At 39.3% G+C, this 17500-nt stretch overlaps 1 protein-coding gene across 2 annotated transcripts in view; it reads right to left on the bottom strand.

The window, feature by feature from the left end:
• The window catches only part of LOC143024614 (adenylate kinase isoenzyme 5), a 154091-nt gene that overhangs the window by 8928 nt on the left and 127663 nt on the right, over positions 1-17500 (bottom strand). For both annotated transcript variants that reach the window (XM_076183480.1, XM_076183489.1), the window contains 3 exons: positions 16691-16796; positions 2602-2715; positions 1-114 (listed from right to left, as the gene is read on the bottom strand). The exon at positions 1-114 is cut by the window's left edge and continues 86 nt beyond it. In XM_076183480.1, coding sequence (XP_076039595.1) covers positions 1-114; positions 2602-2715; positions 16691-16796 — 334 coding nt within the window. The remainder of the gene's footprint in view (positions 115-2601; positions 2716-16690; positions 16797-17500) is intronic.

Here is a 17500-nt window from a genome sequence, read left to right as displayed (position 1 = left end):
GCCTCCACCTCTCCAGATGGTCTCGGAACATATCTCCCAGGCCGACCCGGACCCATCCAGGGTATAGATACATGATATGTTTGACCATGGTGTCCTTGTCACTGCCGGGACCACCTAGAATGAAATAAGCTGAAATGGGCAATGGAATTTTCATACAAGGTATCAAAGACAATATGGCATTAAGGCAGTCGTTCCCAGGTTGTAGGTAAATTGTTGATACGACAATTTTTGGGCGGTAACGGCTGGTAACTGCTGTGCTATTGGAAATTAAAGAGGGTTGGCAAAAGGGACAGTTTGAAGTGCCCAGAAAAAAGGGAAAGTAGGAGCTTTAGTCTTATTCCATTAACCTCTTCCATACAGGGTGGATTTTTTTTTTTATGAAGTCGATATGAATAGTTGCCGGCATATATAATTGATGCAGCAGTTGGACTATTGACCATGGTATGCATTTTATGTGTTTGTCGCTATAGTAACATCATTCCCTTAATCACACTATGAAATATTAACTACCTTTATTCTATATAATTTGTAAAATGTGTTTTATTGAATGTTGAAAACCAAGCTGGGGAAACATGGTTAAGTGTGGTTTCTTAAAAACTGTTTGTAGACTGTCATTAGAGTTTCCTGCTATTACAAAAGGAATACCTGCGATTTATCTTAGTGAGTTTATTTTCTTGTTGATTTTTGCTGTCAGATCTTCGACGTGCGTGTGAAGAATTTCTGGGTTCTTTCTTAGTGGAAGGGATCGGCCGTTTAATTTCGCTATTGGATATATATATATATATATATATATATATATATATATATATATAATGTGTGTGTGTGTATATATATATATAATATATGTATATATTATGATCGTCTGGTGTGAGCAGTGTTGCTGTTGTTTTCTAGGGTGAGGTTTTCATTGTAATATTCCTGAGCTACTATTCTAGTTTATCAAAGAAAGCGTGATTGGTCTTAGCTAGTATGTTGCTATTTACTATGTTAGGCTTTTATCGTCTGTGTTTGATTGACCAAGGTGCCTAATGCTAACCAGGGCATGTATTTTGATCTATTATGTTTAAGTGGTGTTTAACTGGCCAAGTTGCATAATATCTACCATTCATCTATATACCAATGGCTTTTTCCTCCCCTTTAAGGGAGGTAGCCAGTCGAGGGACACATCCACTCCCACCCATCGTACTCCCATCCACCACCCTTGTTTCTCTCTCATCTTAGCTCCTCGTGGGTGTAGGGGTCATCCCTGACTCCTGCCCACTGCCCGAGTCAGAAGCAATGCAAAAAGACAGCACATCCAGAAATAGGCTGTGACCCTCCCTCATCGTCCCTTTATAAATGAAAATCGACATCACCGGTCTTTTCCCTCTTGAACAACATCCGTGTCACCTACGTAACAAGGTTTGTGCCTCCCGGATTGGACTTAACAGTCATCTACGATGGCATCAATGAGTTGGACTAATCTCCTATCATACATGTTAAACGGAGCAACGTCGTCATCACCTTCGATGGACTGCCATAAGCATGTGTGTGTGTGTGCGTGCGAGCGCACGTGTGTGTATGTATGTGATTGTGTATGTATGCATATGTATGTTTGTGTTCGTGTTTGTGTGTGCATGTCTTCGTATGTTTACTTAATTGTAGGGTACAGGAAAGGAGCAACGCTCATGAATGGCGTCTCTTACTCTCCAATCATCATAGCTAGCTTCAAATTCATGTATGGTTCCAACGTGGGCTGTATCCTTATTTTTAAATTTTTTGAATTCATGGATTGTTCCAGTTTGGGTTATATTGCCTTCTAAGCTATTCCAAGTATCTATGCAATTGCATGGAATGCTATATTTCTTCACACTTTAGACATTTATTCTTTCTCAGGTTGTTTTCATGATCTCTCAAGAAATCTCTTCTGTCAAAGTAATGTCCCAATATTATACTGAGGTCGCCTCTTTTTCTTCGATCTTTCAATATTGGCAGATTCAGTGTTTTTAATTTCTCCTTACGTGGTGTATCTGTCAAGCTGGGAACCAGTTTGGCAGCTGACCTCTGTATTCTCTCAATCGTGTTTGTCTTGTGTGGGGACCATGCCACTGACGCTTATTCCAGTGTGTGTGTTTGTTTATTTGTGTGTGTATTTACCTAGTTGTATCTTACGGGAAGGGAAACTACGCTTGTGGTGTCCCGCCTTGGTATCTCGCAGTGTCTAGCTTGCTCTTAAATTTGTGTATGGTTCTTGCACACACTATTGTTTTGTCCAGTTTGTTCCAACTGGATGAAACAATAGTGTGTGCAAAAACTATACACGAGTGTGTGTGTGTGTGTGTGTGTGTGTGTGTGTGTGTGTGTGTGTGTGTGTGTATGTGTGTGTGTGTGTGTGTGTGTGTGTGCGTAGGCACATTGTTCGTAGGTAAACTGTCCGTAGGCAAACTGTCCGACCACGCTTCCAGCTACTAGGGAATGATTAAGGCAGTGACATTGAGACGCATTGAGATGAAAACTAAGAAGGATGAGAAGTGATAGCCCAGTCGTGAGAGGCATGGGAGTTGTTAGTAAAAACCTTTGTTATGCAGAGGGGGATATGAATGGATGATAACATAAACGTACCCATCAGGAAGAGACAGGGTGGCAAAAGGGCACCTCCAGGTTGCAGCGCCGCCATAGTGTTCAGGTTGGTGTTAGGAAGAAAGGGTGCCATGCTCCTGTACTCACGATAAGAACCTGAAAACCGAAAAAAAAAGAAAAATTAAAACTTTCAAATGACATACCTGAAACATTACAAATTTCATCAAATGATTATATAGCAAAAACAGGGAATTGAACAATTTGAAAAAGACATAACAATAAAAGATGGTGGACCTGAAAAGAGACGAAGTACATAAAACGAGCGATATGAAAAAACGATAAAAGTCATAAAATGAGTAGCAGGAAGGGGGTAGAAATATTAGGATAAGGGATCTGAGAAAGGACAATGTGATAGTGAGGATCATTTATAGTATCCCTGAATTCATAACATGTCATCATACTCTACCCATTTTCACACATTGCCCTAGCAAACTGAATATTGGTTTCATTATTTATCAAAATTTAATTCTACATGAGTAAATGAAAAACTATTTGTATGAAATAATTAGGGTTCGAAATGACACGCCTGAACTAGTATACATAATATATACATATGCACACGCATGCACCCACAAACACAATGCAGATGCACAAACGTCTCAAAGGTACTGGTGCAGTACACACACACACACACACATACATACATGTACTCTCGTACATAAACGCACACGCGCGCACATACACGCAAGCACACACACACACACACAAGCACACACACACACAAGCACGCACACACACACACAAGCACGCACACACACACGCACGCACACACACAAGCAAACACACACGCGCGCGCGCGCACACACATACACACACGCACGCGCGCGCACACACACATACGCACGCATACACACGCGCTTGCATACACACACACACACATGTAGACGCAAATACACACACACACACACACACACACACACACACACACACACACACACACACACACACACACACACACTTCGTGGCGGCGTAGTGGTTAGAGTTCCCGGCTGGCACTACGGCGGTCCAGGTTCGAACCCCGCGCAGGGCTGAAATAATTTCAGTATCGCTGCGCTGGGGGTTGTTACTCCAACTCTCGTGAGCTGGGAGTTGGGTGTGTGCGCGTGTAAGGTCACAGCATTACCCATAGATCGGTCATATATAAGCTCTGGGCTCTCATCAAGGAGGGTAGTAGCTGTCGATCACGAGTCCTATACGTGATCCAAAGACCATGGTGAATCACACACTCACACACACACACACACACACACACACACACACACACACACACACACACACACACACACACACACACACACACACACACAGGGAACAGTTCTGGCCCCAATAATGTTTGCTATATATATTAATGATATGGATGAAGGAATAGAAAGCTATATGAGCTTCTTTGCAGATGATGCAAAACTACTGAAAAGAGTGAAAACTGAAGAAGATTGTGAATCACTACAGAGAGATCTAAATATAGTACATGAATGGAGTAGGAAGTGGGAGATGGAGTTCAATACAAAAAAGTGTAGTATAATGGAATTTGGAAAAAGCAAAAACAGAATAACAGGAGCATATAAATTGGGAGAAGAAGGAATAAAAAAAGTAGAAAATGAGAAGGACCTGGGAGTCATTGTTATGAATAATATGTCACCTGAGAAACATATAAATAAGATTTTTGGAGAAACTTATAATTTAATAAGAACAATCAAAGTTGCATTTACATACCTGGATGAAGAAATGGTGAAGAAAATCCTAATCATCCTGATAAGACCAAGATTGGAATATGCAGCAACGATATGGTCACCAAGTACAAAAAAATGTATAAAAAGAACTTGAAAGAATACAAAGAGCAATTACAAAACTGGCACCAACACTCTCAAAACTATCATATGAAGAGAGACTAGAAAAACTTGAACTACAGACACTAGAGCAAAGAAGAGAGGAGATTTGATAGCTATTTACAGAATCATGAAAGGCATAGAAATTACTGACAGAGATTCTGATAAAATGGGATGACAGAAATACAAGAGGACACGGAAAGAAAATAAAAAAGACAGTTATAGAAGAGACTTGAAAAAGAACAGCTTTCCTCACAGAGTAATAAACAGTTGGAACAAATTAGATGAGAAAGTGGTGTGTGCAAAAACAATACATGAATTTAAAAATAGTTTAGATAAAATGAGATATAAAGACGGGACTCCACGAGCATAGCTCCCCTTCCTGTAAAATACAACTAGGTAAATACACGCACACACACACACACACACACATTATTATTATCATTATTATTATTATTATCATTATTATTATTATTATTATTATTATTATCATTATTATTATTTTCATTATGATGATGATGATGATGATAATGCTGTGTCTTGGGGCACTGCTTCTGACCCAGGATAGTGGGTGAGATGCAGGGATGACCCGTCATCCAGGAGGTGCCAAGATAAGAGGGTGGAGGGGAGTGGAGTATGTTAGAGATGGAATGGGTGGAAGTGGTTTTTATGCCTTTGTGTTTTGGCTACCTCCCTTATAAGGGAGAGTTCTACAGGTAGAGTCTCTGATTTCGGTAGAGTATTTGTAGTCTAGTTAGTGTTGTAGTTGTAGTGGACACGAGGTGGAGAGCATGTACCGAGACTGTTCTAGATACATTTGTCGGCTAAGAGGGGGTTTACAACGGTCTAACGGTTCGTCGAACGCGGTTCGACAGACACGTGTTTAAAGTGATGTGTGGACGGGGTATTTGGTTGTCGAACACGTTGGTTAAACCCCAAATACCCCGTTCACACGTTCACACATCACTTTAAACACGTGTCTGTCGAACCGCGTTCCACAAACCTAGACCGTGTCAACCCCCTCTTAGACTTTGTCGCTCTGCTGTACAACGTAAGTAAAACGACGTCCAAGGAAAAATTGGAAATGGGGATAGCGATCAGACAGTGCTAATAATACAGCAATATGAAAGGTTTCCAGAACTGTGGAATGTGGCGTTGATGGAGTACCGCAATAAAGGAAAGGAGACAAGCGTTATAAAAGAAATCGCAGACAATAAATATTCCTGACTCAGAAATCACACGAAAATGGTACAATCTGCGTTGCCAAATGAACAGTGAAATGAAGAAAATAAGAAAAAGAGGAAAAGTGGCACGGGGTTACTGCTTATCTGAGATGAGCATCTTGTTTTAATTTTAGGTGTCACTTTTTCGATCAAATATTCGTAATCCTCGGCACACATACGTTGAAAGTTATCATTGGAAACAGTATCGTCATCAAACAATTCTTTCAACAAGTTTGCATGTGCTCCCTCTTCATTTCGTCTGGCTTTCTATTTTCAGACCCACACACTTTTCTTATTCTTCTTTTTCTTCAAATAATTCTTTATGACTAATGTTGCAGCTGCAGCAACTAGGTGTCTGGACCATGGCACATTATCACACACACTTCTCAAGTCTGACTGTCTAAAGCCGGGTCCACATTTGTTGCATTTCCACGTATCGTATCATCTTTGCGTACCACTTAGTGATACGATACGGTGCAACAAGATATTGTACCCACTTGTTGCGTATCCGTATACAGCAGGCGGATACGCAACAAGTGGGCACAATACCCTGTTGCACCGTATCGTATCACTAGGTGGTACGCAAATATAATACAATATGTGGAAATGCAACAAATGTGGACCCGGCTTAAGATTTTCTCGTCAAACGAACTTCATTGTACACTAATGGTAGAGCAGTCGCAATCTCGCTGCATTTAATCTATCATTACTCTATCGAAGTTCTATGGAGAGTGAGTTTTAGTGTAGTGTACACCCAGTTTAGATTAGTCTTGCTAGACAAGACCAGGTCTAGCTAGATATTAATCTACAATGTACACGTACCTTAACTGGTGCATCAAGTTTCTCGTATTGGAAAACCACAGCCCAAGAGCAGCTGGCAACGATCATCTGGGCTTTTTAAAGACTTCTTAGGGAAGAAGAGTTGGGCGTGTCTGTATATATATATATATATATATATATATATTTATATATATATATATATATATATATATTTATTTTTTTTTTTTTATTTTGTCACGGGATGGCAAGAAGAGGAGAAGGAGGGGAGCAGTATCGGGATGCTGGCTATCCTGATGAGAAAAGTTGATAAGCCTTGGACCTGGTTCAGAGACCAAATGCCAGTCCCTCGGTGCTGCATAGCTAGATATAGGTGAGGGTATTGACGGGATTTGAGGTCGAGGGGGCGAGGCAATAATTCATTTTGGTTTCCGCGTCGCTGGACCATCTCGTGCAGGTTCCCATTCTTGGCCCAGTCCAGCCAGAAATGTTGAAAGAGAAACAAAGAAGACGAACCCCGTAGACTTCTGAAGGGGACCCCCCGCCCAAAATCTTTTTTTCTGAAGGATCTTGCTGATTTTTTCTGTGTGATATCTAGGTCTGAGGAAACCTTCACAGCATGAGTTTTATTCAGATCTGACGAGTAGTTTTTTTTATTTTTTAATAAAAAACGTAAAAAATACCATATTTTTGGGCTTCTTTCAAATCCTATCTCCTCTTGCAATTTTTATCCGATGTCTTTCATTTTACAGCAAAAGAATCTTCTACATATATATATATATAAAAATAGAAAGTTTTTTTTAATATATTTGTTTAACGCCGAGGAAAAAAAATATAAAAAAAATTATCGAAAAAAGCGAAATTTTGACTTTGACACGTTATTAAAAAAATTCTATTTAACATATGCAAAAACTCTCTTTTATTTTTTGTCATTTAGCTATTAATAGAGACCTCATATGCAAAAATCGGTTGAAAATTGAGGGAGGAGATAGACTTTGAGTATCAAAAACTTACATTTTTCAGAAATGAGTGTTAAAGTGTTTTTTTTCCGTAGTTTGACTAAATTTTACATTGGACCTCCTAAGACCCATTGAAAACAGGTTCTATTGTATTTTCATGATGATTTTGCATCTTTCAAGTAACTCAGGCACTTTGTACCCTCCTACAGTGTAGGATATTATTCACTCAAAGTGAGGGTCTCATAAGCCGCCACCTCACTCTTTGTCGCAAAGTTTGAGTTCTTGGTCTAGAATGACCCAGCAAGGTAGTCTGATTGCTGGGATTCAGCTCTCTTTCTTTTCTTGGGTTTTCTTTCTGGTGTTGGAACAGGCTCTTGCTGCATCAGGGACATCACTGTGAGGTTTGAGACTCTAAACCCAAGGTGTTGCAACAAGGAGGCATCCTTGTAGCCACTTGTTAGCAAACAGTTGTTTGCGTAGAGACAACTTGTCTGATATAGGTGTAGAGGACAGAGGATCAGGTGCTGAGGATGTGGATGTAGATGGAAGGGAGAGAGCTGCTGGAGGGAGTACTAGTGGTGGTGGCGGAGGTGGTGATAACAAAGTTGATGCTGGGGTTCTTTCTTTCTCCCCTTGAGTTGCTAATGTAGACGTTCTTATCTTCTGCAAGTGTGCCTTTTGTTTGGATAGCTTAGGCATGGCTAATATCTTCAAATATCTCTTCACTGAAAAATAGATGCGAATTTCACACGGCAAATTAGTGAATGCGGCAAGCTAACGTGTACATGTCCTTTACTTTGTAAGGCTCAGGCCACTGCCAGTCGTGCAGGCTGAACTTCCTCACACCACATACTCACGTGCATGCCAGACGTAAGAGAAAACTTTATGAGTGTATCAAACGCAAAAAAAAAAGGGGTAAAATATGGTCAAAACGTATGTAAACAATGGTCGTGCGCAGCATGTGGCTGCCGGGGGGGAGGGAGGGTAGGCCCTTTAAACCCTTTAAAAATGGCGGTACGATAAAAACACTTTACCAGCATCTAGAGCAAGATCCCTACTATGTATTTATGCAATAAAAAAAAAATCGAATTTTTCTTAAATCTGAGGGCGGTGGGTCCCCTGAAGGCTAAAGGGCTATTTACACGGTCAAACAGTATGACAAACCCGGTTTGTCAGACAAGTGTTTGAAGTGATATTTGACCATGTGAATGGGGTATTTGGTCGTCAAACACGTTTGTCGAACGTGTTTGACAACCAAATACCCTATTCACACGGTCAAACATCACTTCAAACACTTGTTTGACAAACCGGGTTTGTCAAACCGTTTGGCCGTCTAAATGCCCCTTTAGTCTTAATCCTTAGAATAGCTGAGTGTTCCTTTAGGTAAATGTAATCGTTTGACGGCAGCCACAGGAAACATAAAAGAATACAACAGCACCACATAGATTGATATTTAAAACTTCCGTGTCATCTTTCGAGATTTTGTTTGGGCTAACGCCAAACGACTTTATTCAGCTTGAGAGGGACCACTGGATACTTGTCTGGAGGCTTCAGAGATTCTTTTCGCGACTGTACTCAGCTGAGGGAACTCCCTTTAACCCCGACCCCATCATCCAATCCACAGCGGCGAAAGGGTTAATTGTTAATTACTTCGACCCTTATCTCAAATGTTTTCGTTCCTTTTTGCGACTTTAGCCATTTAATCAGGATGCTGCTAGGTGATTTTATTCGGCTAAGGAATCTCCACTCCAGCACCCCATCTGCCACAAAAAGGTTAAGTTCCGAAATCCCATTCCTACATTTCTTCTCCGATTCCAGCCTCGACACCTCATTCCCATTATGTCAGTAGTAATATTCCCGTGACGTCAGGATTCCCAAATCTCAATATTTCCATTACACCCTCCTGTGACAGTATCCAGGAAAGTCATTTCCTTCAGCTTAGCGCGACCGAATCGAACTAATGCCCGAGGGAGCTGTGTCTCTGCTGTTCTAAGTTAGAAGTGGAGAACATTCGCTCGTGAATTTAAGACCTCCTTTAAACTATATATCAGTTCCTTTGGCAAGGTACTTTACCGAGTGGGTGGATGTATTTACACAGAAGAATAAAAGTGTCAGGCCATAGCCAAAAAATGTACTAACCATTAATGAGTTCGATCGTGAAAGGTTGAGCCCTTCCTTAGATGACATCTTACACCATATGAAAATCGTCTGACTCAGGCCAGAAAAATACTAAGAAAGTCCTACTACCTACTTCTTAAATCAGGTGGGAGGTGTAAAAATTCCACACCATAGTGGTAAGTATAGCGTGGTAGGTGATGAGTATATTATAAAAAAGTACGACTCCTGTAAAAACCTGTACTTGGCCGGCCCTAGGTATACTTAGTACAGATTGCATGTACACACACACACGCACACACACACACACACACACACACACACACACACACACACACACATATATATATATATAGTATATATATATATATATGGGCAGGAAATTTTCTCTTATGTATACTTCATTGTAAGTGATGGTTAGTTCTGACCTTATTATTTTTTTAAAGGTATTTTCCATATGCATTACCATGGTCTTATTTTCTTTTGAAAGGAGATGTATGAATTCACTGTAAGTAGCATTTTTTTCTAGATCACCATTTTAGGAACAAGACCCTTCTCCAGTAGATTGAGATATTCTTCCTCTGTGGTTAGGGTAGTGGACTACAGGTGCTATTTCTCATGACAATTTTCAATCTTCCAAGACATCTACTCGCTCCACTCACTCCACAGTCTACCTCCACTGTTATTCATTAATTTACTGCCACATACGACCCTTGGTACTGAAAGCTATCTACTTATTCCAGTCTCTTTCCTCTAAGACTTACTTCCAACTTGCTGCCAACCTCTCCCCTTGTACACCTTATCACCTTGCATTTACCCACATTTACTTTCAACTTCCTCTTTGCGTATACCCTCTTAAAAACTGCCAGATTACTGTCTTAGACCCTCCTCTGAACACGACACAAGAGCAGTGTCATCCGCAAACAACAACTGGATCTTCTCTCACTTCCTTCACTATCCCCAACCATCTCCAATCCCCTTCCCTTCACTCTCGCATTATCTCCCGTACTACACCATCCATGTACACATTGAACAACCACACATACGCATACATATAGTGAAATATTTCATATAATCATCCCAGCTGATTGAATGAATCACTAGTGATAACATTACGGTAAAGTGGTCGACTGGCACTACATCGGTTCCTGGATCGATCCCAGCGACAGCCGGGATGATTATTCGAAAGATTTTAATTTTACAAGTGATTTATTCCATTATGTATATATATATATATATATATATATATATATATATATATATATATTATATATTATATATATATATACATATACATATATATATACATATACATGTGTGTGTATATATATATATATATATACATATATATATATATATATATATATATATTTATATATAATATATATGTATGTATGTATATATATACACATGTGTATATATACATATATATATATTATATATATATGTATATACATATATATATATACATATATAATATATATATATGTATGTATGTATATATATACACATATGTGTATATATACATATATATATTATATATATGTATATACATATATAAATATATATGTATATACATATATGAATATATATATAATATATTATATATATATATATATATATATATATATGTATATATATACATATGGGCAAAGTTCTTTCAAATAATCTTGTATGAATGAATATATGTGATATATATATATGTATATATATATATATATATATATATATATACACATATATATCTGCGGTTCATGAGCTTTCATGTACTAGATCAAGAGATACAGTGGCTTAACCTATTTGGTGTCAGTTCGGATCTGATGAAAGCAGATCTGTAATCTTTAGGGAGCAGTAAAACACCTTGTTGGAACTAATTAGGAGTCTTGAGGACCACGACAGGCCTAGCTTGCCGGTGGTTCTGATATTTTAGCTCAAAGAACACAAGTGATGCCTCGGAGCGGACGGAACTTACTGCAACGAACACGCAACGATACAGGATAGCCTCTTAGGAATATACGATGAGGTACAATCAATGCATCTACATTGAATGGTAAGTTGGAGGAGGTGGTGGAGCTAATATTGGATAGAAATATAGACAGCACGGGGGCATGTGGCACAAGATTAGATGGAGAGGGTATGAAGAAGATACAATGATTTTCGGCTGATTCATGAAGGAACAGAAAATTAAAGAAAATATGGAGTAACATTTATCCTTGCACCAAACTTTGCACATAGTTGAAAAGATAGATTATGTTAATGAGAGAATATTGGGCATGACACTTGAAGGTAAGTACAAATAAAGTCTCATTAATACAAGTATACGCACCGCATCAAGGAAGGCCCCAAGAAGAAAAATATTTCTTTTATCAGAAATTACAAGATACCTTGGACAAAATTGAGGATGTAGATAAGATCGTACTGGTGGACTTGAATGTTCATGTTGGAAATAAACAATATTGAAGGTGTGGTGCTTTTGAGGTTGGTGAGGTGAATGGCGATGGTGAAAATCTGATGGACATCTGCATTAGAAACAGCCAGGCTATTATGAACACATTTTTAAGCTCAGAGATATCCACAAATCGAGCTGGTATAGTTGTGTCGTAACCTAGAGATCATGTCTTGAATAACACACAAAGATTCTGCTCTTGTTATAGGTCTGGTGACGCCATAATAGCGATACTGTTGAAGGTCTAAGTACATTTTATTCTAGTTCGTCCATCGAGTGCCATAGGATATTTCTTGTAGCGCCTTCGGGGAAGGTAATGATATATGTGCATGGCATTTTTATGTCGTCATTCTTTAATGGCTTCCCAGAGTATATGCAAAAATCGAGAAAAAAATATGAAATTTGTAAAGCATAATTTCATCCTTTTTTTTTTTTTTTTTTTTTTTTTTTAATCAACGTTATTATTTGGGCAGACTGCCTCAATACAGTCACGGGTGGTGAATGAAAACTGTTAAGAAAGAGACTGTTTCAACCAGCCAAAGAGAATTGCAATCCGGCAGCCACGTAAATTTGGTCAAAATAGGTCTGACGCAGTTAGATATTCTGCGTTGAAATATGTCTCACCCGGTCGAGCACTATACGATTAAAGCAAAAAGGTCCTCATCGGCCACTCTTGTTCCAATCTGCCTCTAATCTGATCGGACATTTCGTGTCAGAACATGTCTAGATAGACCAGACAGTTTGAGTTAGAATGTTTATTTGAAAGGTCCTCGGTGTTCACCTTTTGGAAGACGTTCACTTTACTTTTTTGAATAAGAACACATGATGCAATTTTGTATCTCTCGACATACATTCAAAAAACCATCATGCAACGCCAACCAGGTCGAAGGCCACATCGACCTTTAAGGAATGTCACACCACCTTCATTTCTGTTACATTATCCTCCGCTTCGAATACACTTTGGAGCGATCGATTCGAATCTTGGTTAATTAATACGATGGCGTGCAGCTTGTACTGTGATACTTGTTGGGTCGGGTCTCACACGTCAGAGAGAGGAGATCTGAGAGCAATGACGTCGACAGGTCGATGGCGTCAACTTATGATGGACACCAATAGCTAAGTTCCTATTTATCGTTATAATGGTTATTGTTGTAACTGCTAACTATTACTGTTATTATAAATGTTGTTATTATTACCATTATATTTTTTGTGATTATTATATTTATTATTATTCTTACTATCATTATTACTACCATTTAAACGGGCTCAAAACTAAAGCCCGTGGGAGCTTAAAACTCCCAAATTATACACACATACTACCATTATCATTATTGTAGGTGTGCTATTGCTGTCTGTATTGCTTTTACCATGTTGTTACTATTATGTAATGTTGTTTTTATATTATTATGTTATGGTACTATGGAATTGTTTTATCGTGTATAAGAGACAGTTGAGAGCAATCAATCAATCTATTGCCCAGGTCTCTCTTATAGGAGACCGCGACTCTCAGGTAGCCTCCAATGGGCACCAGATTGGCTTACAAGTTCTCTAAGGAAGATATATTGTGTTTTGGTTTGGGTATGGCTAAGATGGGGCATTATGGGATGAGCTGTTCAGTGTCCTTTGTGTGATGGGTGCATCGGTGGCAGTTTGCCACTTGTGTCAGGTCGATTCTGTGTTGGTGTTGTCTTAGTGTTGGATGATGGCCTAAACGCAGTCGCACTAGTATCTTGCTTCTGTTAGGGGGCAGGGCATTTTTCCGTAGAGCTAATACTTGGAAGGGTTTGATGAAGAGGGGTGTTTGGCCTTGGAGTGCTTGTTTCGTGATTTCGATGTGAATGTGTTTAGTATGGGAGTGTTGTGTGGTCCAGGCAGAAAGTCGTAGCTGTATGAATAGTATACTGCTGGTGTGCCTTTTCCTTCAGTTTGTTGTGTTGTATGGTGTAATGAGATTTGAATGGGATTGGAAGCTCTTGCGCAAAACAATGTACCTATCATTTTCACGTGATGTTGTATGAGAAGGGTTTTGGTTTCTCTGTGTAGGTTTTCTTTCGGGGTGGTTCTGGTGTATCCTGTTACTATTCAAAACTATATATTCTTTATAATTTGCAAGATATGTTTTTTTCCGAATTGTTAGAAACCATGGTGTGGAAGCATAGTCGAATGTGGTTTTTAATCTATTTGCAGAACGTTATTAGTTTCTTTTTGCTGTCCAAAGCTCGTGTTTGCGACTTATTTTACTATGTTTATATATTTCTATTAATTTTTACTGTCAGAGCCTTGATGTGTAGGCTGAAGGGCATGTAAACACAAAAATAAGGTCTGGAATTTTTGGGTTCTTTTCCAGTAGAACTATTAAATTTTACTACTGGGTGTTTCTCTGATTCATAGTTGCTTGGAGTGAGTAATGTTACTAATATTTTTTCAAGATAGCCTTCTAATTTGCTATGATACATTATCGTCAGGTAATTTGCATAAGTAAGCGCATTGCTGGTATGTTCTGGGTCTGGTGTTCAAAGATCACTTGTTAAAAGGTTGAATGGGATAAGAGAGAGTACTGATTTTTGGGGTACTCCATTACATAGTCTTTTAATCCCAGAATTTTGGAAAAACTAAAGTAAGGGAACGATGTTGGTGGCATTTTGCATGTGAGCGTGAAGGGTGAAAGGATGGAGGAAGTGGAATGTTCTGAATATTTGGGGTCACATGTGGTAGTGAACGGAGGAGTGAAAGAATGCAATGGATTTTGTTTTATTTGTTTATTTATTTTTAAATGGACAACTTTAATTAAAACAATCTTTCTTTGTACTTCTTTCCCACTCAAAGTTTGGCACATACTTTCTCCACTACTATGTTGTGAATGTTCATGAAGCTATCCCATTGTTTTTCTACTATTTCAGTTCCACTGAACTCAGTCCAATGTGATTTTTTCAATTTAACCTTTACATAGCAGTATCTGCCTTGTCTGTATATTTCCTCTCTTATTTTTGTCTGCCCACCCCTCTTACAGTATAAATTCGAAGACCATATGATCATTATAGTCTACTGGTAATCGGTATTTTAATGTTTCAATCACCTCAAGTTGTTTGGCCAAAGTCCAATTCAGTTTTGCAGGTAATTTTTTGTCTTGTTGGTTCCTTCAGCCATTGGGTCATCGTATGATTAACTGCTATCTTTAACAATGTGTTCTCCCCTCATGACGTAGGCGTCATGAGGGGCGAGTGGGTATACGAGGATGCCGGTGTCGGCGTCTTGATTATATTTATTTTGTAGCTGTAGCTAAGTCACCCCCGAATTCTGTGCACCGATTTGATCACTTTTCTGTGTGTATTATTACTCAGAGTGAAAGAGAACGAGTAATACAACAATGATTTGATATTTTATAACGAGAGTAGTGTGATGCATCGTACATTAGGCATCCGGTCCTGCGCGCGAGAATTTGACTTGTATTGAAGAGGTCCATGTCTTCCACTTTTTTTTTTTTTTTTTTTTAAAGTATCTCATCCATGTTTACCATTCTTGTCTTTGGTTGATCTAGAATACCTAGCTCAGCTGTAAAAGTTTCGTTGTCAATAGCCAATTCATCATTTCTTTCATCTTCGATCGCCATATATTTGAACAGCTTACCAGTATGGTTTCCAATTTATGGACATCTGCTGTATCGCTTTCCAATATTTTGATTTCAAATATATTACTTGGATATATTACTTGTCCTTGTGTATGTGTGTGTGTGCGATTGTGTGTGTGTATATGTATGTGTGTATGTGCGTATGTGTGTGAATGTGTATGTGTATTTGTGTGTGTGCGCGCGCGCATGTGTGTGTGATTCACCACAGTTTTGGATAATGTGTTGGACTCGTGATCAACAGCTATTACCCTCCCAGATGAGAGTTTAGAGCTTATGGCCCGATCTATGAATAATGATGTGACCTTACACACACACGCACACACACACACACACACACACACACACACACACACACACACACACACACAAACACATACACACACACATAATTACACATACACACACACACACACACACACACACACACACACACATAATTACACATACACACACAGCGATACTGAAAATATTTCAGTCATGGGCGTGATTCGAACTCGGATCGCTGTAGTAGCGGTTGCGAACGCTACCATTGCGCCGTCGAGCTGTGTGTGTGTGTGTGTGTGTGATTCACCATGGTCTTGGACCACGTGTTGGACTCGTGATCGACAGCCATTTCCTTCCCGGAAGAAATCTCAGAGCTCATATATGACCAGTCTGTGTGTAATGCTATGACCTTACACGCACACACACCCCAAACTCCCCGCCCATGAGTTGGAGTAACGACCCGCAGCGCAGCGATACTGAAATTATTTCAGCCCTGTGTGTGTGTGTGTGTATATTCACCTTGGTCTTTGGATCACGTGTTGGACTCGTGATCGACAGCTATTTCCCTCCCGGAAGAGAGCTCAGAGCTCGTATGACCGATCTATGGGTAATGCTATGACCTTGTGTGTGTGTGTATAGCACATATCACAATGAAGGAAACAAAAGGGCTAAGTACTTACCGTCATCACTTATGGCTGATGCAATGGAAAAGGGAAAGTTAGCTCAAGGTTGTGTGTGGTGTGGAATTTGGGAAAGAGGGAAAACGTTGAGGAAGAGAAAATGTGGATGTGGATGAATGAAGGCAAAGGCTATGACATCATAGTAGTACTGACCGATGGAGGCTCGTGAGGGAGTTGGGTGTGGCGGAGGGTGGATGATCCTGTTCAGCGCCCTCTGCACATCGCGGAAGACGTCCTCCTGACCGCGATCTCCCGCCACCTGTCAGAAGGATTGGTGGAGAAAACAAATAGGTTGGTTGTTACATATTCCTTGAAATTATATTTTTGTCTTTATCCTATTTTATTATTACTATTTTTTTTTTTGCAAAAATAAATAAATAAATAAATAAATAAATAAATAAATAAATAAAACAATTAGATAAAATTACATTCCCATTGAAGCTTACGGAAAACGGCCTGATGAGGATCTGAACCTAAGAAAGCATGGAGGAAGTTCCTCTAAACCAAATCGAGTAGAATCGTCTAGCGTTAACAAAATATTTAAGGGAATCATTGTGCACTCGGTTATCAAAAAGAGAGAGCGTACTCTCAGTGATCAACAAAATCATTCTGTCGAAAAAAAAATAATAAAGTTTGCCAAATCACGAAAAGGCAAGTTGATGGAAAATCAATTCCATCAGCTTAGTAATAGTTATAGCATACCCCTATTTTACTATCATCCCAGATCCCTCCCAAAACCAGTACGTTGCCCCTCCCATCTTAGCACCTCGGGTTAAAGGCAATGGGGTGGGATATAAAACTGCCATAATAGGGCTCGACAGACGGAGCTGGTTTGCCCCCATCTCTTCATTATATGGAACCCCCTTTCATCCACTCGCGAATAGAAGGAAATTCCTTCAGACCGCGTCATTTCCTTATTTATTTACAACCACTCTCTATTCACTCCTGTCTTTTGCATTCTCT

Source organism: Oratosquilla oratoria, chromosome 1 (assembly GCF_046742065.1).
Source record: "Oratosquilla oratoria isolate Oo_2021 chromosome 1, ASM4674206v1, whole genome shotgun sequence".
Lineage (NCBI taxonomy): Eukaryota > Metazoa > Arthropoda > Malacostraca > Stomatopoda > Squillidae > Oratosquilla > Oratosquilla oratoria.
The sequence above is the reverse complement of the archived record's forward strand: the minus strand, read 5'-3'. Positions and strand labels throughout refer to the sequence as shown.